Source organism: Nomascus leucogenys, chromosome 13 (genome assembly GCF_006542625.1).
Source record: "Nomascus leucogenys isolate Asia chromosome 13, Asia_NLE_v1, whole genome shotgun sequence".
Classification (NCBI taxonomy): domain Eukaryota; kingdom Metazoa; phylum Chordata; class Mammalia; order Primates; family Hylobatidae; genus Nomascus; species Nomascus leucogenys.
In genome coordinates this window covers 91,729,584-91,753,630 of record NC_044393.1, presented here as the reverse complement: position 1 = coordinate 91,753,630, position 24,047 = coordinate 91,729,584, and the positions used below count along the sequence as shown (strand labels likewise).

General features: G+C 48.8%; 2 protein-coding genes and 1 gene segment (V, D, J or C); all 3 read right to left on the bottom strand.

Moving 5' to 3' along the window:
* The window catches only part of LOC101176838, a 160,310-nt gene that overhangs the window by 11,518 nt on the left and 124,745 nt on the right, over nucleotides 1-24,047 (bottom strand).
* Nucleotides 5,785-10,177, bottom strand: LOC100591887 (serine protease 2). Of its 3 annotated transcripts, XM_012512162.2 has the most exons (6): nucleotides 9,319-9,392; nucleotides 8,133-8,292; nucleotides 7,747-7,788; nucleotides 6,831-7,084; nucleotides 6,295-6,431; nucleotides 5,785-5,993 (listed from the first exon to the last, which is right to left on the bottom strand). In XM_012512162.2, exons 1-6 carry the CDS (start codon nucleotides 9,356-9,358, stop codon nucleotides 5,841-5,843), a joined length of 786 nt encoding a protein of 261 aa, XP_012367616.2. In that variant the 5' UTR covers nucleotides 9,359-9,392; the 3' UTR covers nucleotides 5,785-5,840. The 3 variants fall into 3 exon arrangements, with proteins under 3 accessions (XP_012367616.2, XP_030681788.1, XP_030681789.1); XM_030825928.1 differs by lacking the exons at nucleotides 7,747-7,788; nucleotides 9,319-9,392 and adding an exon at nucleotides 10,038-10,177 and having other exon boundaries at nucleotides 5,790-5,993; XM_030825929.1 differs by lacking the exon at nucleotides 7,747-7,788 and having other exon boundaries at nucleotides 5,790-5,993; nucleotides 9,319-9,442.
* LOC100592562 (trypsin-1) lies at nucleotides 16,367-20,743 on the bottom strand. 3 transcript variants are annotated; one of them, XM_004090247.3, is made up of 6 exons: nucleotides 19,931-19,970; nucleotides 18,743-18,902; nucleotides 18,343-18,384; nucleotides 17,426-17,679; nucleotides 16,872-17,008; nucleotides 16,419-16,571 (listed from the first exon to the last, which is right to left on the bottom strand). In XM_004090247.3, exons 1-6 carry the CDS (start codon nucleotides 19,968-19,970, stop codon nucleotides 16,419-16,421), a joined length of 786 nt encoding a protein of 261 aa, XP_004090295.2. The 3 variants fall into 3 exon arrangements, with proteins under 3 accessions (XP_003270889.2, XP_004090295.2, XP_003270890.2); XM_003270841.4 differs by lacking the exon at nucleotides 18,343-18,384 and having other exon boundaries at nucleotides 16,367-16,571; nucleotides 19,931-19,977; XM_003270842.3 differs by lacking the exons at nucleotides 18,343-18,384; nucleotides 19,931-19,970 and adding an exon at nucleotides 20,662-20,743.

Sequence of the window (24,047 nt, the reverse complement as noted above, 5' to 3'; positions counted from 1 at the left end):
AGGCAGAGGCAGGTGGATCATGAGGTCAGGAGTTTGAGACCAGCCCGGCCAAGATGGTGAAACCCCGTCTCTACTAAAATACAAAAAATTAGCCAGGCATGGTGGTGCATACCTGTAGTCCCAGCTAGTGGGGAGGCTGAGGCAGGGGAATCACTTGAACCTGGGAGGTGGAGGTTGCAGTGAACCAAGATCTAGCTACTGCACTCCAGCCTGGCAAAAGATTGAGACTCCGGCTCCAAAAAAAAAAAAAAAAAAAAAAAAAAAAAAAAAAAAAAAAAATCACAAGATGGAGTTGATTGCGTCAGATCTCTTTCACTGTCTCATTTACAATTTTGCAATGGCAGTTTCAATACTGGCCTAGGGATGTCATTACTGTATCCAATCTCAAGTTTTCAGCAGGCATCAGAACACCTGGAAGATATGTTAAAATGCAGGTTGCTGTCTGGGTGTGGTGGCTCACACCTGTAATCCCAGCACCTTGGGAGGCCAAGGGACGGGCAGATCACTTCAGCCTAGGAGTTTGAGACCAGCCTGAGCGACATATGAGATCGCCATCTCTACAAATAATATTAGCTGGGTTTGTGGTGTGTGCCTGTGGTCCTACCTACCTGGGAGGCTGAGGTGGGAGGGTCACTTGAGCTTGGGAGGTCAAGGCTGCAGTGAGGAGTGATCATACCATTGCACTTCAGCCTGGGCAACAGAGCAAGACCCTATCTCAAATAAAAAAAGATGCTGTTTGTTGGGCCCTGTCCCAGGAGATCGGACTTGGTGGGTTTGGGGTAGGGCCTAGCTTTTGTGTTTCTCCTAAATTCCCAGGTGATTTTGGTGTTGCTGGCTTAGGGACCACTCTTTGAGAACCATTATTCTGGAAGGGTCTTTCTTTTCTCAGCACATTTACCTCCATTCCATGTTTATTCCTCCACTCACTGGGTGCTTATTACATCCCAGGCTTTGCTTAATCACTGGAGATATCAGGATATGTAAGACAAGATGTACCTGCTCGAGGAGCACACAGTCGATTGCCAGGATGGACACATCTATTGCACCTCAGCACGTGAGCACCTGAACAGGACTAGGACAGAGGCAAGTGGAGACAGGAGGGGGATGCCTGCCTCAGACCCAAGGGAGGGCCAGCAGGGCCAGACCCAAGGGAGGTGGGAACAAGGAAGAATCAGGAAGACTTTTCTGAAAAGGGTGAAGGAGAGGTTGGGAAGGGCTTCCAGTCTGAGGGTGCCATAGTGTCCAGAGACAGAGGCAGGAGGCACATGGCTTGCTGGATGGGCTACCAGGGCTTCTGAGCAGGGGAGGGGACAGGGGAGGAGAGCAGTGAAGAGGCATGAGACTGGGAGTGGGGGCAGGGGTGGTGCTAGGAGAACCCTACATTTCCCTAGGGAGCTTGGATTCTAGTTTGATCACTGTGGGAGGGTAGGGAGCAATGCCATAACCAGGAGCACTCTGAGAGCAGTGGTCTTGCCGCATGGAATGGGGCAATTGGGAGGAGCCCCTCAGGAGATGCAGGGAAGCAGGGAATGGGTGATAGTGACAGAGGGCTGGAGAAACATCAGAGGTCAGCGCTGACGGACTTGTCGTCACCTCAGACCACAGTCATAGTGGGATGTGAGGCGGGGCACAGAGAGCGTGGGCTTTGAAGCCAGGCAAATGAGGAGTCAACCCCAGACCTACCATCTGCTGGGCTTGGGACGTGGGTAAACTAATAAGCCTCTTTGAACCTGTTTTCTTATCTGTACCGCTGGATTAATAACCTCTCCGGAGGGGAGAGAAAACTAAATAGGAAAATGTCTATACACAGGAATAGTGTAAACATGTTGGTATTATTGTGTGGAGGAATAAAAGGCAGACTTCTCAAGAACACGAGGGATGGAGACCCAGGGATTTATCTTCTCCCCTCCAGACACAGGAGCCAGTTGTTGGGCAAGAGGGCCAGCAGGATCATCTACAAGCAGGACATGGGCTTGTGGGGAGTGCAGACTGGGTTAACAGGAGCACATGTGGAGAGGGGCCTCCGAGGAAGCTGACGCGATCGGTGCTGGGGTTTCCTTGCTTATGTTTGCTCCGGGTACAGAGAGGACCCTGTGTAGTCAAAGGCAGCAGTAAGGTCTTGCCAAGCATGCCAGCATGTCACACATCAGCACACTGGGAGCCCAGAGAAGTGCCAAGGCCAAGAAACCTCTTTAAGACCACTATTCTGGAGGGTAGAGGAGGAGAGGAAGGAGAAGGAGGTGGCAGTGCTGTGATGGAGGAGCAGGAGCAGGAGGGGCTTGCAGAGGAGATGGTCCGGGCGGTGTGTGTGTAGTGGGGTGGGTGGTGTTCCTGGTCCTCCAGGTGCTGCCCAGCCCGTCAGCCAGGGTGAACCCCCATGGGATAAGCCTGTGTGGTACCAACAATCCAAGCTACACCTGTGACACAAAACACTGCTGTGGCTCTGGCTGGGATGGGCCACCATCACCATCCTCCTGGGCTGCTGCTTCGTCTGCTGCCACCGCTGAGCCAAGCACTGCCTTCAGGCCAGGCAGTGGCAACAAGAAATCAACCCGATCACCTGCAGGAAGCCCATGATTACTTAGCACTCCCGTTTTATCTTCAGTTTGTTGCCAAACTATTTACTACCTTGTTATGAGGGAGTGGTTTCCCGACCTCCAACTCCTCCCCAACCATATAGTGACTTCCAGCTATGGCATGTGGCCCTTAAGGTGGCAGTGCCCCTCGGACTCCCAGGGGGCACAGAGCAGCCCCTTGTCTGGGCCTAGCAGAAGCAGCACAAGACCCCCACGCATTGCTGACCCTGGGGCCTCCGACACCAGCTGACACAGCAGCCACCAAAGACCTGGGAATGCAGCTTGGTATCTCTGTGGCCAGCCTGGGGGAGTTGGACCGAGGATCCTTCCTGTGCAAGGATTTAGAATATACGGAGCAGCTGCTGAATGATTACAACTCTGAGCATGACAGACTATGCCCTCCCCTCCCCGCCCCCTTCCCCCCAAGCAAAGAGAAGATACCGTGTGTGCAACTGGGGCCAACATGACGATGGCCCCAAAGCATTCAACATGCTCATCAGTGATGCTCTGGATGGCCCCCTGGACGTCCATGACAGTTGCCCTGTGCAGTCACCTGGTGACAAGGAGGAAGGCCCCTGCCAGCCATGCAAGGAGCAAGCTTGAGAGTCTGGGCATCCGCACCTACCACGGCCCCCAGTCCCTGCTGCTGAGCACCATGGATGAACAGGACTCTCCCAACCCCTAGAGCAGCAGCTCCTAGCCAGAGCCGGCCCTGTCTGTGCCCAAGACCTTGGCAAAGCAACCAGGACTGGTTGTCCCTCTTTGTTTTCTCTTCTGTCCTGTATTTTTCTCCATCTCCAGGTGCAGCTTGGGATGTGGATGCCTCTCGCCACACAAAAACACTTGGGATTCATTCCTGATACCCCAATTCATACTGATATCCCCCCTTTTAAAGTCAGATCTCACCTACTTGTTTTGGGTCAGAGAAATGTGTGTTTTAAAATCCCTGAGGAAGGAGGCAGGGACTGAGCGCTCAGATGATTATTGGTGAAGTGGATTTATGCTTAATTTCAGTTTAAGAGACTGTTGTTGTGTCTCTGCCTAGGACAGGCAGCCCACTGTGGCCCTGGGTGACGAAGGAAGCCCACAGAGGCCCAGGGTTTGTCACCTGTGGCTAACAGTGTCTGCAGAGCCAGAATTGAGCTAAACCAATGAAAGGATGAGCGCTGATGGGCAGTTGTATGGTAGGTTGCTATGGGGCTTCTTGATCTCTCAAATTCCACATGACAAGATCAATGCATGCTTGAGGGACCCCTTCCCAGCAGGCTCTGGTGGCTACAAACTGGTTCAGGTGTGGAAGATCATACCACTTTACCTTTGGTTTTTCTTTGAAAAACAAACAACGAAGACAGATGAAACCAAGAATTCTACCAGTGGGCAGGCAAGAATTCTCTTTGGGAAAAGGGATGTTTGTGGCTCTTCCCCACATTGGCCTTGAAAGAGCTTGGCTGCAGAGTGGCTATTATTAAAATGTCAAAACAATAGAAGATGCTGGTGAGGCTGCAGAGGAAAGGGAATGCTTATACGCTGTTGACCAGAGTGTAAAAGAGTTCATGGAAAAATTAATGCAGAAAGCATTTTGGAGATTTCTGAAATAATTTAAAACAGAACTACCTTTCCACCCAGCACTTACTTTACTGGGCATTTACCCAAAGGAAAATAATTGTTCTGCCAAAAAGACACATGCTCTTGCATGTCCATCACAGCACTATTCACAGTAGCAAAGCCATGGAATGAACCTAGGTGGCCATCAGCGGTAGACTGGATGAAGGAAATGTGGTACATATACACCATGGAATACTATGCAGCCATGAAAAGAATGAAATCATGTCCTTGGCAGCAACATGGATGGAGCTGGAGACCATAATCATAAGCAAATTAACATAAGAACAGAAAGCCAAATATCACATTCTCATGTATAAGTGGGAGCTGAGCATTGGGTACACATGGATATAAAGATGGGAAGAGAAGACACTGCAATTACTAGAGGGAAGAGAGAAGGAGGGTGGATAGAGCTGAAAAAATACCAGTTGGGTACTATGGTCACTGCCTGAGTGAGGAGATCATTTGTGCCCCAAACCTCAGCATCACACAATATACCCATGTAACAAATCTGTACATGTACCCCATGAATCTAAAATAAATGTTGAAATTATTTTTTAAAAATGGGGTCTGGGCCAGGAGCGGTAGCTCACGCCTGTAATCCCAGCACTTTGGAACACTTGAGGTCAGGAGTTCAAAACCAGTCTGGCCAACATGGTGAAACCCTGTCGCTACTAAAAATACAAAAAAAAAAAAAAAAAAAAAAAATTAGCTGGGCACAGTGGTGGGTGCCTATAATTCCAGCTACCTGGGAGGCTGAATCACTTGAACCTGGGAGGCGGAGGCTGTAGTGAGCAGAGATCATGCCACGGCACTCCAGCCTGGCTGTAGTTGAGCCAGAAGGAGATGTTTTGTGTGAAGGCTGAGGTGGGAGCTCTTCAAATGGATGAAACCTGACCCTCTCTAGTTTCTTTCCCTGGTCAGAGTGGGGACCTGGTGTTAGCTGTGGGATTCACTGTGGCGTCCTACCCCAAAGGCAAAGAAGATGAAAATGCAGCATGAAGAGCTGAGCTTGATTCCCAAGTCGCAGTCTGGCTCCCGCTATGGTAGGCAGAACATCTCTCTAGCCTACACACAGAGATGGAACTAGGGAATTGAGGGAAGAGTCAGGGGGCCAGGGAGATTTATCTGAGTCTGATTTTCCAGGTGAATGAGAAGGGAGGGGTTGGTCGAGGGTTTGGTGCCGACACATTCCTGGGAGAGGCACGTCATCACCAGCAGTATTTGTAATTATTGTTGTATTTTGGCAAGAAGATTCCGCTGGTCAAATATTTGGGGCCACCTCGAAGATGCTGACACATTTTCTGTACTGTGATTGTTCTGAAGGCAGAGTAGCTCTAACCACTCTGAGAAGCCCAAATAAAACAATAGCCCCTGCCAAAGACCACCTTTCTGAAACACACATTTCTCTAGAAAACAGTGTCCCCCTTTCTCCCAACCTTCTTATTTTTGGATTCCACCTCTTTGTATGTGCTAATCTAGTGTACCATGGAAGACATTTGAGAGCTGGAGGCTCTGCTTACGTTTAAGGGGGAGAGCCCTGTCTGACCTGAGATGGAGGATGCTTTCCAGTGTGAAGGAGTGAGAGGGAGCAGGCACAGACACAGACAGTGAGAGCAGGGTCACTTTATTGGTATAGAGACTGCAGAGGGACCAGGGGCTTTAGCTGTTGGCAGCTATGGTGTCCTTAATCCAGTCCACATAGTTGTAGACCTTGGTGTAGACTCCAGGCTTGTTCTTCTGGGCACAGCCATAGCCCCAGGAGACAATTCCTTGGAGCTGTCCATTGGAGACCACAGGGCCACCAGAGTCACCCTGGGGAGAAGAAGGGACAAGTTGTATGAAGAGAGAGATGGAGGAGGAATATAGCTACATTTACTCTGAACCTTAAAAGACCCCTTTCCAGCCAGCTCTGTGGCTCCACGTCCTTCTCACGGTGGCCCATTCTCTGTTCTTCCTAAGCAGACAGCTTGCAGCCCAAGGGAGCCTTCCTCACTTCTCCATGGGGGCACTGCAGGGAGCCTCCTCTGCTCCACTGCCTTGGGAGTTCAAATCATTTTCCCTGGTGGGGCCGGGGTATCAGTGGGAGCCTCAGCATGGGAAGGGGTCAAATCACCTGGCAGGAATCCTTGCCTCCCTCGAGGAAGCCCACACAGAACATGTTGCTGGTAATCTTTCCAGGGTAGGAGGCTTCACACTCAGCCTGGGTCAGCACAGGAGCGTCCAGGCACTGCAGCTCATCTGGGTAGTCGGCTGTGAGGATCAGGAAGAGATCGAAGAAAGAAATGTGGGTTAGGCCAGGGAAAGAGTCAATAATGTAGGATGGAACATTGAAGAGGAACACTGCCCCTGGAGAGGACTCCAAAACACAAGTCCTGGCAAGGGACTCTGGCTTTCAGTTCCCAGAATGATCATTGTTGAACCCCTCCCAAGATGTGATCATAGCAAGTTCTCCATTTGTGGTGTCTTTTGATTTTAGGAGCCAAGTCCTTGAGAATTTGCATCTCTCTGGTGCCCAGTGCAGAGCCTGTGTGTAATGGGCACTAGAAATGTGTCTTAAGCTTGGAGGCAAGAGGATTCAAGTTAAGGGGCATGGTTTGTTCTGGAAATTGTGGGATGGAGGGAAGCAGAGGGACAAAGGGTCCCACTCACCACCAGAGCTCAGAGTGTTGCCCCAGCCGGAGATGAGGCACTCGGTGCCAGCAGCTGGAGGGGCGGTGGGCAGAGAGATGGTGGACACGCGGGCATTGATGACTGCATGTGAGGAGAGCTTGATCAGCAGGATGTCATTGTCCAGAGTCCAGCTGTTGTATTTGGGGTGGCGGATGATCTTGGCTGCATTGATGAACTGTTCATTCCCCTCCAGGACTTCGATGTTGTGCTCTCCCAGTCTCACCTGGATGCGGCTGATGGGCAGGGCAGGCATGGTGAAGCCCTTCTCCCACGGCCAGGGCACCCATCCCGCCTTTGCATGGGTCCTTAAGCTCCCTGCTCATGGACAGCTCTGGAGGCATGGGGTGGGGTGTGTGGCCATATCACATGGGCAGGAGAGCGATGTGGGTCAGTGCAGGTGTGAGACCCAGGACCTTTCTGCTTCAGAGGTTGGTGGTAGTGGGGTGGGGAAGAGTCAAAGGGATCCCACCAGAGGCTGCTCCTCAATCTGCCTTCCCAGACTCTTTCCCACAATCTCCATGGTCACTAGCACTGTGGGCACAAGGAGCTCCTTGAAGTTTTCCAGCATTCTTCACCCCAGGCCTTTGCTAACTGTGCACAGTGCCTGCTCCTCCCTGGGATCTCGGCCTGGTGAGTGCCACCCTTCTGTGTAATCTAATCCAAGGGTAGCCATAGCATTAGCATCTCCTGGGAACTTGTTAGAAATGTAAATTGTTGGTCCTTACCCCCACCTACTGATCAGAACCTTGGGGATGGGACCCAGTGATCTGTGCCTTAACAAGCCTGCAGGGTGTTCTGATACATACTCAGGTTAGAGAGTTCTTGGTGTAGGCAGCGGTTCTCACCTCTGTCTATACACTCTAGAGTTACCAGAGGTGGAGTGTGAGATACTGACTGATATTCACACCCTCTTCCTGGAAATTTTGAGTTAATTGCCCTGGGATAGTACACAGGCATCAGTATTTTTAAATACTCCTTCTTAGGTGGCTTTAATGTGTAGCTAAGCAGCAAAAGGTACTTGCCTGCTTTTCTCACCTCCCCAAGATCATCCTTGCCTGCTTTTATGACCACAACCCTTGATGTTTCATGGATTTGCCTGGGTGTGAGAGGTTCCTGTCTTGTGTTTACTCTCTGCTCTGGACAGTCAGCTGCTGCCAACAAGTTTTCTTCTCCACCATCTCTCCTGTCCATCTTACCCACCCTCAGTAGTTCCCTGGGCTGAAGCCAAGCTCTCCCAGGCAGCCTGGCCGGGAGCTTTGCAGTCAGGGGCCCCACACTTACGACTTGTAGCAGTGAGCTGCTGACACCACCCACTGTTCGCTGATGAGGGAGCCACCGCAGAAGTGGTAGCCAGAATTCAGGGACACCTGGTAGGGGACAGAATTCTCCTCACAGGTGTAGCCCCCAACGATCTTGTCATCATCATCAAAGGGGGCAGCAACTAGAGTGGAGATGGGAAGGGAGAAGGCAAGTCAGTAGCATGTTAGTGGTGGCGCTCCCAGGCTGCGGCTGCTTCCTGCTAATTAGAAAACCTTAACAAGTACAGTGAGGCTAGGCAAGGTGGGGAGCACTGCCAGCCCTGGTGAGAATCACTGCCTGTGGCTCCTAAGTCTCTGTGTCTGCAGGGCACATAGCTAGGTACCCTGCGGGGGTTCAGATCTCCCCTGGGGTCACCAGGCTGAGGATTCAAGGAATGTCCTCACAATGCTTCCAGTGGGATAGGAATTGGAATGTGGTTGTCTCACCCACTGAGTGCTTCTCTCTTTTATTCACCACCTGTGTACTCCACCTGGCTATTTAAGCCCTGGATTGTCAGGCTACTTTGGCCAAGCTAGGAAAACCCCCTGGCTGCGTAGACTTGGCCATGACCAGCTTCCTCCTCAGCTCGAATCTGCCCAGCGAGGGCAGAGTTGAGGGAAGCCCCAGGCTCACTTTGGCAGAACAAAGGTATACGTTATTATTGGCTGAAACAACAGCAATTCTTAACCTTGGCTGCATGCCTAGAAATCTTAAAAATCATCTGGGAAGCTTAAAAGCCCAGAACACAGGCTGCACCCCAGACAGTTGAAGTGAGAATTTCTAGAGTTGAGTGTCTTACATGAGTAATTTCAACCTCCCCAGGTGCATTCGAGGTTAAGAGCAGCTATAGTGGTGCTATTCTGGTGCTGTCAGAACCAAGCCTGAAGCCAGCTGCTTCATTTCATGGGCCAGCCCCACCTGGTCTCCCTTCCCAGCTTCTCCAACCACAGCTTGGATATGGATGAATAACAGTGGTGGGAGTGAAATCAGGGAGAAAGTGAAACAAGTGAGGCTTAAAAAGAGCCCAAGGAGGATGGGAAGGAGAAATGCCAGATGGAGGAAATAGAATATCAGAGCACAGTCAAAAGAGGAGAGGTGGCAAGAATGGCAGGGCATGTGTCTGCCAGGGAAGGGGTGGTTGGGGCCTGAGGCAGGGCGTGAGACTCACCAGCAGCTCCAACAAAGGTAAGGATCAGGAGTGGATTCATGGTGGTAGAGTGTGCCTGATTGGTGGTGGAGGACCCGTCTTTATACCCCCTGAGGATGGGGAGAGGAGGTGTCTGTTAGGTGAGGGTCACTGCTCCTCCCATCACAAACACACCTGCAGCTTTCCCCTTCCTATGGCCTTGCATCAGTATGTTTGGCCACTGTGTGGGTTTGTGATTCACAGATGATAAGGAAACTTGCCTTCTGACAGCTGAGAGGGAGACCAGCTGTTTCCTGGAAGGATGCTGATATGTGAAAACAGGGAAGCCAAGCCCCAGATCACACAGCTGGGCTTTCTTAGGCAGAGGAGATGAGGGTTAGAAGGAGGGAGAATGGCCTGGCAGTTTAGGAATCTTTTTTTAACTATTGGGGATGTATTTAATGTACTTAAGGAAGGGCAAGTGTTGGTAGCAAGCTTGGCTTTTTTAGTGTCCTGGAGCCCCCAGGAGAGGAGCAAAGTCTTATCTAAGGCTTATTTCTGTAAATATGAAGATGCTTCTCTCCAGTCACTCAGTGAGAAGGTCAAATCCAAGGCTTTGGGGAATGAGAATTCCAACACTAAGGGGTAAGGAGAAGAGAGACTCAGCATTCCATAGGATGCTGGGCTTGAAGATGGCTCTCCTTCCTACCAAGGCATAGAGATGAGAAGAAGGAGGGGGCACAGGTTAGGTAGAAGCTTACTCAGTGTATCTGGAGGATGGAAAACTAATGGCGCACTCCTCCCCTTCTTCAATGTGAAGACATTTGTCTCTCTCGTGTGCATCCTGTCATAGATTCTTTTTATGCAGCCTCATGGTTGCCCTTGCAACCTGCACTCAGGGTGATTGAAACTGACCCACCTGCTCGGGGCTGACAGCCTGAACCAGAATGACATGCCACCGATCAGATGTCAGAGTTTGGACCATGGTAAATCTGGGTTACAATTTGATCTGAGAATCAGCAGTAGGTAGGGATTTTAGCACATGGTAAATGGGTGACATATTGGGTTCAATAATGAAGATGTGGAGGGGTGGGTCTAGAATTTTCTATTTTAGATGCAGTGAGATTATGCTTGGCTCAGTACAAAGTGAGTCTTCCTAGAGAATATCTTGATTTGAGCCCTACCGAGGCTACTAAGACACATTGTGTAATTGACTGAGGCACAACCTGGCCAGAACAGTGTGGAGATGGAGATGCTGTCTGCGCTCAGGTCTAATGATGGAAGGAAAGGAGGGGCTTCCTTATGAGGGTGCTTTCCCTTCTCAGCAACTCTGAGCTCAGGTTGGTGACAGGCAGGAGTGAGCAGAGTTCAAGTTTGAATTCTTTGAAAGGTGAAAGAAGCAGGGATGTTCTGGAGACAGTGAGCAAAATGAGAAAAGCTCAGAAACTTGCTAGTGAAATCGGACATGGCCGGGGGGCTAGAGGGAGGAAGCAAATGGAAACCAGAGGTAATTGGAAAAAAAATGCCAAAACGGGGTCCGTGGAGTTCAGAGGAAACACAGGAGTACCTTCGGTTCAGCTCCTGGCATGGCCGCTGAGGCAGCTTCCCCACAGCTAGGAGACCCACTGCTCTGAGAACCCCTCTCCCCCCGGTACCCTCTCTAATCATTAATAGGCTGATACTTAACACTGCTATGCTTAGATGGGGCATACTGCCTGACTGCTTTACAGGAGATTTCACGTAAGCAACAGTGGTACATTGCTCTTTGTTTATGCTGAGTTTCACAGTTTAACTTCCCACCAATGTGCTAATTGTGACTTGTGTGGAGCAAAATTATTTCCATTTATAGAGGAGGAGACTGAGCTTCAGAAGGATTCTGTCTTGCCCAAGAATACAGATCTTGGCAGACCTGACCATAAGGCCAATGGAAGCCATGGAGAGCATTGTGAAATGTGGGAATTGCTGCAGGTGGCATCTAAAAGGAGATTTATTGAGGATCAAGGCAGAGGTCCCCAGAGGACAAACTGTACATCTGATTCCTTCCTGGTGCTTTTCTTCCTGGCAGAAATAGATGATTGAATTCATCTTTCTCCTGCCACCTTGTCTCAGAGCCTTACCTTGCCACAGTTCCAGACCCTCCGGGCCATGATAGCCATGTAGATGACACACCCCTCTGCTCATGAATAACTTGCCAAGCCTGAGGTAGCCAGGGTTTGGAGCATTGATAATAGGGTTTTTCCTGTGTTGTCCCTAAATATGTTGTTTTGTTTTGTCCCCTTGGCATGGGGGACAAAACAGAACTTCTGCTTAAAGGAGAAGGAGAGACTTGCTCTCGCAACTGTAGACACCAGTGTGCACTAAACAGGGAGGTGAACCTTGGTAGAAGATGGAAAATTTTTTTGGAAAAGGGGAATTTTGGATTAGTGGTTGTGGCTTTGACTCTGTCTGAAAGGGAACACCCAAGAATATGAGGATTTTCTGTATCTAGAGCTTGAAGACGAGCCTTCTCCAGTATTTTGGGCTCTTCCTTAAATGATCACAGTATATAGTCTGAGGTCAGCTTTCTTCAGAAAGGAATGACCTTTCCGGCACAGAAGATAGCTCTAGGTGGAGACTGTTACCTCATACTGTAGACTCGGATGTGTAGGATAGGTGCAGATCCAGCTGCCCAAGCTCAATTTGGAGGACATGCCATTCTTGGTACTGTTCATTCTGAACTATTGATTTCTTGTCTACTTCTCTAGACATCTTTCTGGCTTCCATTTAGTGCTTAGCACACCAATCCACTGTCCTTCATTTATGATAACAGTCAATTATTTCTATGTGCTTACTATATAGCATGTAACTTGCTATACATCATATAACTCATATAAGTTAGCAAAGTTTTTTTCATTTTATCATCACAACCACCTATGGGATTGCCCATTTTACAGATGATCAAATGAGCTTTCTGGATGTGAAGTGAATCTTCCATCTCCCAGGGCAGCAGTTCCCAGCCAGAGCTGGCCCTGCCTGCACTCAAGACCTTGGCAAAGCAACCAGAGCCAGAAAGAACCACTAGAGAAGCTTCAATGACTTTCAGCCACTTTGTCTCCCTTTTTTACTCTTCTCCTCTCCTGCATTTTGATTCATCTCCAAGTATATTTTGGGAAGTGGATGCCTGTCCCCACAAAAAAACACTTGGGATTCATTCTTGATATCCCAATTCATCCTGATTTCCCCGCTTTAAAGTCAGATCCCACCTGTTTGGTCAATGAGATTTGTGTTTTAAAATCCCCTAGGAAGGAGGCAGGGACTGTGCCTTCAGACGATTATTGGTGAAGTGGGTTTATGCTTAATTTCAGCTTAAGAGAATATTGCTGTGTCTCTGCCTAGGACAGGCAGCCCATTGTGACCCTGGGTGATGAGGGAAGCCCACAGAGGCCCAGGGTTTGTCACCTGTGGCTGACAGTGTCTGCAGAGCCAGAATTGAACTAATCCCTTGAAAGAATGAGTGCTGATCGGCAGTTGTATAGTAGGTTGGTATGGGGCTTCTTGATCTCTCAAATTCCACATGACAAGATCAATGCATGCTTGAGGAGCCCCTTCCCAGCAGGCTCTGGTGGCTACAAACTGGTTCAGGTGTGGAAGATCATACCACTTTACCTTTGGTTTTTGTTTGAAAAACAAACAATGAAAGACAGATGAAAACAAGAATTCTACCAGTGGGCAGGCAAGAATTCTCTTATGGAAAAGGGATGTTTGTGGCCCCTCCCCACATTGGCCTTGAAAGAGCTTGGCTGCAGAGTGGCTATTATTAAAATGTGAAAAAAAAAAACAAAAAACAGAAGATGCTGTCGAGGCTGCAGAGGAAAGGGAATGCTTATACACTGTTGGCTGGACTGTAAATTAGTTTATGGAAAAATTAATGCGAAAGCAATTTGGAGATTTCTGAAATAATTAAAAACAGAACTACCTTTCCACTCAGCAATTCCTTTACTAGGCATATACCCAAAGGAAAATAATTGGTCTGCCAAAAAGACACATGCCCTTGCACGTCTGTCACAGCACTATTCACAATAACAAAGCCATGGAATCATCTAGGTGGCCATCAGTAGTAGACTGGAAAAAGGAAATGTGGTACATATACACCATGGAATACTATGCAGCCATGAAAAGAATGAAATCATGTCTTTGCAGCAACATGGATGGAGCTGGAGACCATAATCCTAAGCAAATTAACATGGGAATGTAAAACCAAATGTCACGTTCTCATGTATAAGTGGGAGCTGAGCATTTGGTATACATGGATATAAAGATGGGAACAGTAGACACTGCAACTGCTAGAGGGAAGAGAGAATGAGAATGGGAAGGGCTGAAAAACTACCTATTGGGTACTATGCTCACTGCCTGAGTGATGAGATCATTTGTGCCTCAAACCTCAGCATCACACAGTATACCCATGTAACAAACCTGCACATGTATGCCCTGAATCTAAAATAAAAGTTGAAATTTTTTTTAAAAAATGGGTCCTGGGCCAGAAGTGGTGGCTCACGCCTGTAATCCCAGTACTTTGGATCACTTGAGGTCGGGAGTTCAAAATGAGCCTTGCCAACATGGTGAAACCCTGCCTCTACTAAAAATACAAAACAAACAAACAAACAAAATTAGCTGGGCATGGTGGCGAGTGCCTGTAATCCCAGGTACTTGGGAGACTGAATCACTTGAACCTGGGAGGCGGAGACTGTAGTGAGCAGAGATCATGCCACAGCACTCCAGCCTGGCTGTAGTTCAGCCAGAAGGAGATGTTTTGTGTGAAGGGTGAGGTGGGGACTCTTAGGAGCCTCCGTGAGCAGGAGGCCCCAAGCCGTGGGAGTGGACAGAGTTGCAGCTTTCTGCCTTATTTCCCCTTGGTCTGGACCCACAGGTGAACGGTATCAGCCTCGATCCTGAGCACACACCTCTGCAGACTTTCACATCTCACACGTGAGCACATGGCCTGGGAAAGCTGTGTGGACTGAGAAAAGGCAACCCCACGGCCTGGCTCTCACACAGTATTTTGTCTTGGATTTTAAATAAGCATGTTTTTGCTTGTTTTGTGTTTTTGGTGATGGTAGCATTGGTTTATTTTACACTGACCTCTTGAAAGAAATCTCATGGTTATCTGTGATTTTCATGCACCGTTTCTGCTGGCAACCCTTCTGAGTGGGGGGACTCACTTTCCTGTGTAAAGAGTCTACGTGGCCCAGGTAGGAGGTGGAAGCAGCCGTCTGGAAGGCCACTGGGATCCTTACATCTGTGTCTTGGCTTGAGGTAACCAGCTGGGCTTTGATAGGAATGATCTGAATGAAGACAGAAAACAGCGGAAACTAATGCTCCCCGCCCAGCCCAGCCCTGTTTATATGAAGCGTTTGGTTCTTCCCTTGACTCTTGAGTGATGATGATGTTCAGACGAGGCATTGACATTATAGTAAGAAGGGAAAAAATGTATCTGTCTTGTCTGTCTATCTATCTACTGGATATATGTCTCCAAAAGCAGACAAACCCAAGGCTGTAAGCTGAACTAGGTTCTGCGTTTAGACTCCATAAAAACAAAATCCACGTTGAACAAAGTGATGTTTGTATGTATTGACATTCTGGGTGACCCGTGTGTATCTGTCCATTGTGTGTGAGCCCTGAGCCCTGTTTTCCTCTGGAGATAGTGAGTGGTAGCCGTCTCCTCACAAAAGTCACATGTCTGGAGCCCAGATGGCCCTCTCAAGGTAATTGATCTTACACATTTCCTGTTTACCAAAAAAGTGTCTGATGCATACTTGGGTGTATTCCACAGCATGTGGACTGCGGTTCCCTGTGTTTGCCAGGAATGCTGTGCTCCATGTAGAGGTTTTCCTCTACTCATCACTGTAATTTGCCCGCTGCTCCATGGACACTTGGAGGCCTGTGCCCTGTTCCTTGTAACTGGAAATGTGCTCTGAACTTGTCTGTCTCCCATGGCTGCTCCTGGCCCTTGGTACTGGCTCCCAGGGGTGTCCACAACCACGTGGGACAGAAGGTGAAGGTGGAATTTCAAAGAGAAGCTTGCTTGGATCTTCAGTGCCAAGCTTGGATGAGCTACGGTACCAACATGGGCCCTTTCAGAATTGCCAGGAGGAGGCTTTGGCGGATGCCAGAGGGGCCACAGGGCCTGCCTCCCTCTGCTGCATCCAGTGGGTGCAAGCCAGCCAACGTGTGGCCAGAGTGGCTGGTGGTGTCACAGTCCTCAGATGTCTTTCCTTCCACCTCTTTTAAAGAATCCCAAATAACTCACTTGAAGTGTCTCAGAGTCAAGCAAGTTTTATGAAAATGAATCCTTCCTCAGTTAACTGATCAAATGGGTGAATGCTGACCCTGTGTAGTTTCTTTCCCTGGTCAGAGTGAGGAGCTGGTGTTAGCTGTGGGATTCACTGTTGCGTCCTACCCCAAAGGCAAAGAAGACGAAAATCAAGCCCAGCTTGTAGAGCTGAGCTTGTTTCCCAAGTCGCAGTCTGGCTCCTGCTATGGTAGGCGGAACATCTCTCTAGCCTCACAGAGATGGAACCAGGGAATTGAGGGAAGAGTTAGTGGGCCAGGGTGATTTATTTGAGTCTGATTTTCCAGGTGAATGAGAAGGGAGGGCTTGGTCGATGGTTTGGTGCTGACACATTCCTGGGAGAGGCAAATCATCACCAACAGCATTTGTCATTATTGTTGTATTTTAGCAAGAAGATTCAGCTGGTCAGATTTTTTGGGCCACTTCGAAGATGCTGACACATTTTGTGTGCTGTGATTGTTCTGAAGGCAGAGTAGCTCTAACTACTGTGAGAAGCCCAAATAAAAATCAACACCCACCCCCACCCCCAAAGACCACCTTTCTGAAACAGGTATCTCTAGAAAACAGTACTCCCCTTGCTCCGAAGCTGCTGCTTATTTTTGGATTCCATCTCTTTGTATGTGCTAATCTAGTGTACCATGGAACACATTTTGGGAGCTGGTGCCTCTGCTTACCTTTAAGGGGGACAGTCGTGTCTAACCTGAAATTGGAGGATGCTTTCCAGTGTGAAGGAGTGAGAGGGAGCAGGCAGAGACACAGACAGTGAGAACAGGGTCACTTTATTGGTATAGAGACTGCAGAGGCACTGGGGGCTTTAGCTGTTGGCAGCTATGGTGTCCTTAATCCAGTCCACATAGTTGTAGACCTTGGTGTAGACTCCAGGCTTGTTCTTCTGGGCACAGCCATCGCCCCAGGAGACAACTCCTTGAAGCTGTCCATTGCAGACCACAGGGCCACCAGAGTCACCCTGGGGGGAAGAAGGGACAAGTTGTATGGAGAGATGGAGGAGGAATATAGCTACATTTATTCTGAACTTTAAAAGACCCCTTTCCAGCCAGCTCTGTGGCTCCACGTCCTTCTCCTGGTGGCCCATTCTGTGTTCTTCCTAAGCAGAGAGCATGCAGCCCAAGGGAGCCTGCCTGACTTCTCCATGGGGGTAATGGAGGGAGCCTCCTAAGCTCCGCCACGTTGGGAGTTCATATCTTTTTCCCAGGTGGGGCCTGGGTATTGGTAGGAACCTCAGCATGGGAAGGGTTGGTCAAATCACCTGGCAGGAATCCTTGCCTCCCTTAAGGAAGCCCACACAGAACATGTTGCTGGTAATCTCTCCAGGGTAAGAGGCTTCACACTTAGCCTGGCTCAGCACAGGAGCGTCCAAGCACTGCAGCTCATCTGGGTAGTCAGCTGTGACGATCAGGAAGAGATCAAAGAAAGTAGAAATGTGGGTTAGGCCAGAGAAGGAGACAATAATCTAGGATGGAACACTGAAAAGGAACACAGCCCCTGGAGAGGACTCCAAAACATAAGTCCTGGCAAGGGACTCTGGCTTTTAGTTCCCAGAACGATCATTGTTGAACCCCTCCCAAGACGTGATCACAGCAAGCGCTCCATTTGTCCTGTCTCTTGATTTTAGGAGCCAAGTCCTTGAGAATTTGCATCTGTTTGGTGCCCAGTGCAGAGCCTGTGTGTAATGGGCACTAGAAATGTGTCTTAAGCCTGGAAGTGAGAGGATTTAAGTTAAGGGGCATGCTTCATTCTGGAAGGATGAAGCTTCAAATTGTAAGGATGGAGGGAAGTAGAAGGACAAAGGGTCCCACTCACCACCAGAACTCGCAGTGTTGCCCCAGCCAGAGATGAGGCACTTCGTGCCAGTGGCTGGAGAGGCGGTGGGCAGAGAGATGGTGGACACGCGGGCATTGATGACTGCACGTGAGGAGAGCTTGATCAGCAGGATGTCATTGTCCAGAGTCCTGCTGTTGTATTTGGGGTGGCGGATGATCTTGGCTGCATTGATGAACTGTTCATTCCCCTCCAAGACTTCGATGTTGTGCTCTCCCAGTCTCACCTGGATGCGGCTGATGGGCAGGGCAGGCATGGTGAAGACCTTCTCCCACAGCCTGGGCACCCATCCCACCTTCCCCAGGGTCCTCAAACTTCCTGCTCATCGACAGCTCTGGAGGCATGGGGTGAGGTGTGTGGCCATATCACATGGGCAGGAGAGCGACGTGGGTCAGTGCAGGTGTGAGATCCAGGACCTATCTGCTTCAGAGGTTGGTGGTAGTGGGGTGGGGAAGAGTCAAAGGGATCCCACCAGAGGCTGCTCCTCAACCTGCCTTCCCAGACTCTTTTCCACAATCTCCACAGTCACTAGCACTGTGGGCACAAGCAGCTCCTTGAAGTTTTCCCAGCATTCTTCACCCTAGGCCTTTGCTAACTGCACACAGCACCTGTTCCTCCCTCCCTTCTTGGCCTGGTGAGCACCACCATTCTGTGTAATCTAATCCAATGGTAGCCATAGTATTAGCATCTCCTGGGAACTTGTTAGAAATGTAATTTCTTGGTCCTTACCCCCACTTACTGATCAGAACCTTGGGGATGGGACCCAGTGATTTGTTCCTTAACAAGCCTGCAGGTGGTTCTTGTGCATACTCAGGTTTGAGAGTTCTTGGTGTAGGCAGCGGTTCTCAGATCTGTCTATACACTCTACAGTTACTAGAGGTAGAGTGTAAAATACTCACTGATATTCACACCCTCTTCCTGAAAATTTTGATTTAATTGCCCTGGGATAGGACAAAGGCATCTGTATTTTTAAAAAGTCTTTCTTTCTTAGGTGGCTTTAATGTGTAGCTAACCAACAAATGGTACTAGCCTGCTTTTCTCACTAGCTCTGGCCACCCCAAGATCGTCCCTGCCTGCTTTTATGACCACAACCCTTGCTGATTCATGGATTTGCTGGGGTGTGAGAGCTTCCTGTCTTTTGTTCACTTTCTGCTCTGGAGAGTCAGCTGCTGCCAACAAGTTTTCTTCTCTACCACCTCTCCCATCCATCTTACCCACCCTCAGTAGTTCCCTGGGCTGAAGTCAAGCTCTCCCAGGCAGCCTGGCCGGGAGCTTTGCAGTCAGGGGCCCCACACTTACGACTTGTAGCAGTGAGCTGCTGACACCACCCACTGTTCGCTGATGAGGGAGCCACCGCAGAAGTGGTAGCCAGAATTCAGGGACACCTGGTAGGGGACAGAATTCTCCTCACAGGTGTAGCCCCCAACGATCTTGTCATCATCGTCAAAGGGGGCGGCAACTGGAGTGGAGATAGGAAGGGAGAAGACGGGTCAGTAGCATGTTAGGGGTGGCGCTCCCGGCCTGCGGTTGCTTTCTGCTAATTAGAAATCCTTAACAAGCATAGTGAGGCTAGGCAAGGGAGGGAGCGCTCCCACCCTTGGTGAGCATCACTGGATGTGGCTACTAAGTCTCTGTGTCTGCAGGGCACGTAGCTAGGTACCCTGCGGGGGCTCAGACCTCTCCTGGGGTCACCAGGCTGAGGTAGCAAGGAATGTCCTCACAATGCTTCCAGTGGGATAGGAGTTGGGATGTGGTTGTCTCTCCCACTGAGTGCTTCTCTCTTTTATTCATCACCTGTGTACTTCCCCTGGCTATTTGGGCCCTGGATTGTCAGGATTCTTTTGCCAAGCTAGGAAAACTCCCTGTCTGTGTAGACCTGGCCATGACCACCTTCCCCCATAGCTCAGATCTGTGCAGTCAGGGCAGAGTTGAGGGCAGCCCCCAGGCTCACTTTGGCAGAACAAAGGTAGACTTTGTTATTGGCCAATAAAACAGCAATTCTTAACATTGGCTGCATGGCTGGAAATGTTAAAAATCACCTGGGAAGCTTAAAAGCCCAGAACACAAGCTCTACCCCAGACAATTGAAGTTAGAATTTCTAGAGCTGAGTCTCTGGCATGAGTAATTGTTCAACCTCCCCAGGTGCATTCAAGGTTACGAGCAGCTATAGTGGTGCTATTGTGGTTCTGTTGGAGCCAAGCCTGAAGCCTGCTGCTTCATTTTGCAGGCCAGCCCCACCTGGCCCCCTTCCCAGCTTCTCCAACCACAACTGGGATATGGATGAAAGACAGTGGTGGGAGTGAAGTCAGGGAGAAGTTGAACAGGTGAGGCTTAAAAAGAGCCCAAGGAGGATGGGAAGGAGAGATGCCAGATGGAGGAAATAGAATATCAGAGCACAGTCAAAAGAGGAGAGGTGGTAAGAATGGAAAGGCATTTGTCGTCCAGGAAAGGGTGTGGGTGGGGCCTCAAGCAGGGCATGATACTCACCAGCAGCTGCCACAAAGGTAAGGATCAGGAGTGGATTCATGGTGGTAGAGTGTGCCTGACTGGTGGTGGAGGACCCATCTTTATACCTCCCGAGGATCCAGAGAGGAGGTGACTGTGAGGTGAGGGTCACCACTCCTCCCAGCACAAACACACCTGCAGCTTTCCTCTTCCCAGGGTCTTGCATCAGCTTGGCTATGTTTGGCCACTCTCTGGGTTTGTGATTCACAGGTGATAAGGAAATGCCTTCTGACAGCAGAGACAGAGACCGGCTGTTTCCTGCAAGGATGCTGGGATGGGAAGACAGGGAAAGCCAAGCCCCGGATCACACAGCTGGGCTTTCTTAGGCCCAGGAGATGAGGGTTAAAAGGAGGGAGAATGGCCTAGCTGTTTAGGAATCTTTCCACCTATTGGGAATGTATTTAATGTACTTAAGGAAGGGCAAGCGTTGGTAACAAGCTTGGCTTTTCAGTGTCCTGGGGCCCCCATGAGAGGAGCAAAGTCTTATCTAAGGCTCATTCCTGTGAATATGAAGATCCTTCTCTCCAGTCAGGGTGCAGGAAGGTCAAATGCAAGACTTTGGGGGATGAGAATTCCAACACTAAGGGGTAAGGAGAAGGGAGACTCACCATTCTATAGGATTCTGGGCTTCCAGATGGCTCTCCTTCCTACCAAGGCTTAAGGATGAGAAGTGTTTCAAAGAAGGAGGGGGCACAGGTTAGGTAGGAGCTTACACAGTGCATCTGGAGGATGGAAAACCAATGGTGCACTCCTCCCCTTCTTCAATGTGAAGACATTTGTTTCTCTCATGTGCATATTGTCATAGGTTCTTTTTGTGCAGCCTCACAGTTGTCCTTGCAACCTGCATGCAGGTGATGCAAACTGACACACCTGCTCGGGGCTGACAGCCTGAACCAGAATTACATGCCCCTGATCAGATGTCAGAGTTTGGACCATGGTAAATCTGGGTTACGATTTGATCTGAGAATCAGCAGTAGGTAGAGATTTGAGCACATGGTAAATAGGTCACATATTGGGTTCAATAACGAAGATGTGGAGGGGTGGGTCTAGAATTTTCTATTTTCGATGCAGTGAGATCATGCTTGGCTCAGTACAAAGTGAATCTTCCCAGAGAATATCCTGATTTGGGCCCTACCAAGGCTACTAAGACACAGTTGTGTAATTGACTGAGGCACAACCTGGCCAGAGCAGTGTGGAGATGGAGATTCTGTCTGCGCTCAGGTCTAATGATGGAAGGAAAGGTGCAGCTTCCTTATGAGAGTGCTTTCCCTTCTCAGCAACTCTGAGCTCAGGTTGGTGATGGGCAGGAGTGAGCAGAGTTCAAGTTTGAATTCTTTGAAAGGTAAAAGAAGCAGGGATGTTCTGGAGACAGTGAACAAAATGAGAAAAACTCAGAAACTTGGTGTTGAAATTGGACACAGCCAGGGGGCTAGAGGGAGCAAGCAAATGGAAAGCCGAGGGAATTGGAGAAAATGCCAAAGTGGGGCCAGTGGAGTTGAGAGGACACACAGAGTACCTTCGGGTTCAGCTCCTGGTATTGCCGCCCAGCCAGCTTCTCCAGAGGCAGGAGATCCACTGCTCGGAGACCACCTCTCCATCCCACAACCCCTCTAATCACTGATGGGCTTATACCTAACACTGCTGTACTTAGATGGTGCACGGTGCCTCACAGCTTTACAAGAGTTTTCATAAGCAACAGTGGTACATTGCTTTTCATTGATGCTGAGTTTCACAGTTTAACTTCCCACAAACATGCTAATTGTGATTTGTGCAGAGGAAAATTATTTCCATTTATAGAGCAAGAGACTGAGATTCAGAAGGATTCTGTCTTGCCCAAGAATACAGATCTTGGCAGAGCTGACCGTAAGGCCAACGGAAGCCATGGAGAGCATTGCGAAGTGTAGGAATTGCTGCACATGGCATCTAAAAGGAGATTTATTGAGGATCAAGGCAGAGGTCCCCAGAGGACAAACTGTACATCTGATTCCTTCCTAGTGCTTTTCTTCCTGGCGGAAATAGATGATTGAATTCATCTTTCTCCTGCGACCTTGTCTCAGAGCCTTACCTTGCCCCAGTTCCAGACCCAACCAGGCCATGACTGCCATGTAGATGACACACCTCTCTGCTCATGAATAACTGGCCAAGCCTGAGGTAGCCAGGTTTTGGAGCTTTGATAATATGGGTTTTTCCTGTGTTGTCCCTAAACATGTTATTTCATTTTGTCCCCTTGTCATGGGGTCTTCACAGAACTCCTGCCTTAGAGGATAAGGAGAGCCTCTTGCTCTAGCAACTGTAGATACTAGTGTGCACTAAACAGGCAGGTGAACCTTGGTAGGAGATGAAGAATTTTTTTCGAAAGGGGGTTTTTTGATCAGTGCTTGTGGCTCTGATTCCCTGTGTGAAAGGGAACACCCAAGAATATGAGGATTTTCTGTATGTAGAGCTTGAAGACTAGCCTTCTCCAGTATTTTGGGCTCTTCCTTAAACGATCACAGTATATTCTGAGGTCCGCTTTCTTCCAAAAGGAATGACCTTACAGGCAGAGAAGATAGCTCTAGGTGGAGACTGTTACCTCATACTGTAGACTCAGATGTGTAGGATAGGTGCAGATCCAGCTGCCCAAGCTCAATTTGGAGGACATGTCATTCTTGGTACTGTTCATTCTGAACTATAGATTTCTTTGTCTACTTCTCTAAGACATCTTTCTGGCTGGTATTTAGTGCTTAGCACACCAAACCACTGTTCTTCAATTATGATAACAGTGAATTATTTCTGTGTGCTTACTATATAGCATGTAACTTACTATACAGCATGTAACTCATATAAGTTATGAATGTTTTTTCATTTTATCATCACAACCACCTATGGGATTGCCCATTTTACAGATGATCAAATGATCATTTTACAGATGATCAAATGAGCTTTCTGGAGGGGAAGTGAATCTTCTATCTCCCAGAGCAGCAGCTCCCAGCCAGAGCTGGCCCTGCCTGCACTCAAGACCTTGGCAAAGCAACCAGAGCCAGAAAGAACCATGAGAGAAGCTTTCAATGACTTTCAGCCATTTTGTCGCCCTTTTTTTTCTCTTCTCCTCTCATGCATTTTTCTCCATCTCCAAGTATATTTTGGGATGTGGATGCCTGTCCCCACACAAAAACACTTGGGATTCATTCCTGATATCCCAATTCATCCTAATTTTCCCCCCTTTAAAGTCAGATCCCATCTACCTGTTTGGTCAAAGAGATAGGTGTTTTAAAATCCCAGAGGAAGGAGGTAGGGACTGTGCCCTCAGATGATTATTGGTGAAGTGGATTTATGCTTAAAATCAGTTTAAGAGAATGTTGCTGTGACTTGCCTAGGACAGGCAGCCCACTGTGGCCCTGGGTGATGAGAGAAGCCCACAGAGGCCCAGGGTTTGTCATCTGTGGCTGACAGTGTCTGCAGAGCCAGAATTGAGCTAATCCTGTGAAAGGATGAGCGCTGATGGGCAGTTGTACGGTAGGTTGCTATGGGGCTTCTTGATCTCTCAAATTCCACATGACAAAATCAATGCATGCATGAGGGACCCCTTCCCAGCAGGCTCTGGTGGCTACAAACTGGTTCAGGTGTGGAAGATCATACCACTTTACCTTTGGTTTTTGTTTGAAAAACAAACAATGAAAGACAGATGAAAACAGGAATTCTACCAGTGGGCAGGCAAGAATTCTCTTATGGAAAAGGGATGTTTGTGGCTCTTCCCCACATTGGCCTTGAAAGAGCTTGGCTGAAGAGTGGCTATTATTAAAATGTCAAAACAATACAAGATGCTGGTGAGGCTGCAGAGGAAAGGGAATTCTTGTGCACTATTGGCCAGATTGTAAATCAGTTCATGGAAAAATTAATGTGAAAGCAATTTGGATACTTCTGAAAGAATTTAAAACAGAACTACCTTTCCACCCAGCAATTCCTTTACTGGGCATTTACCCAAAGGAAAATAATTGTTCTGCCAAAAAGGCACATGCTCTTGCATGTCCATCACAGCACTATTCACAGTAGCAAAACCATGGAATCAACCTAGGTGGCCATCAGCAGTAGACTGGATAAAGGAAATGTGGTACATATA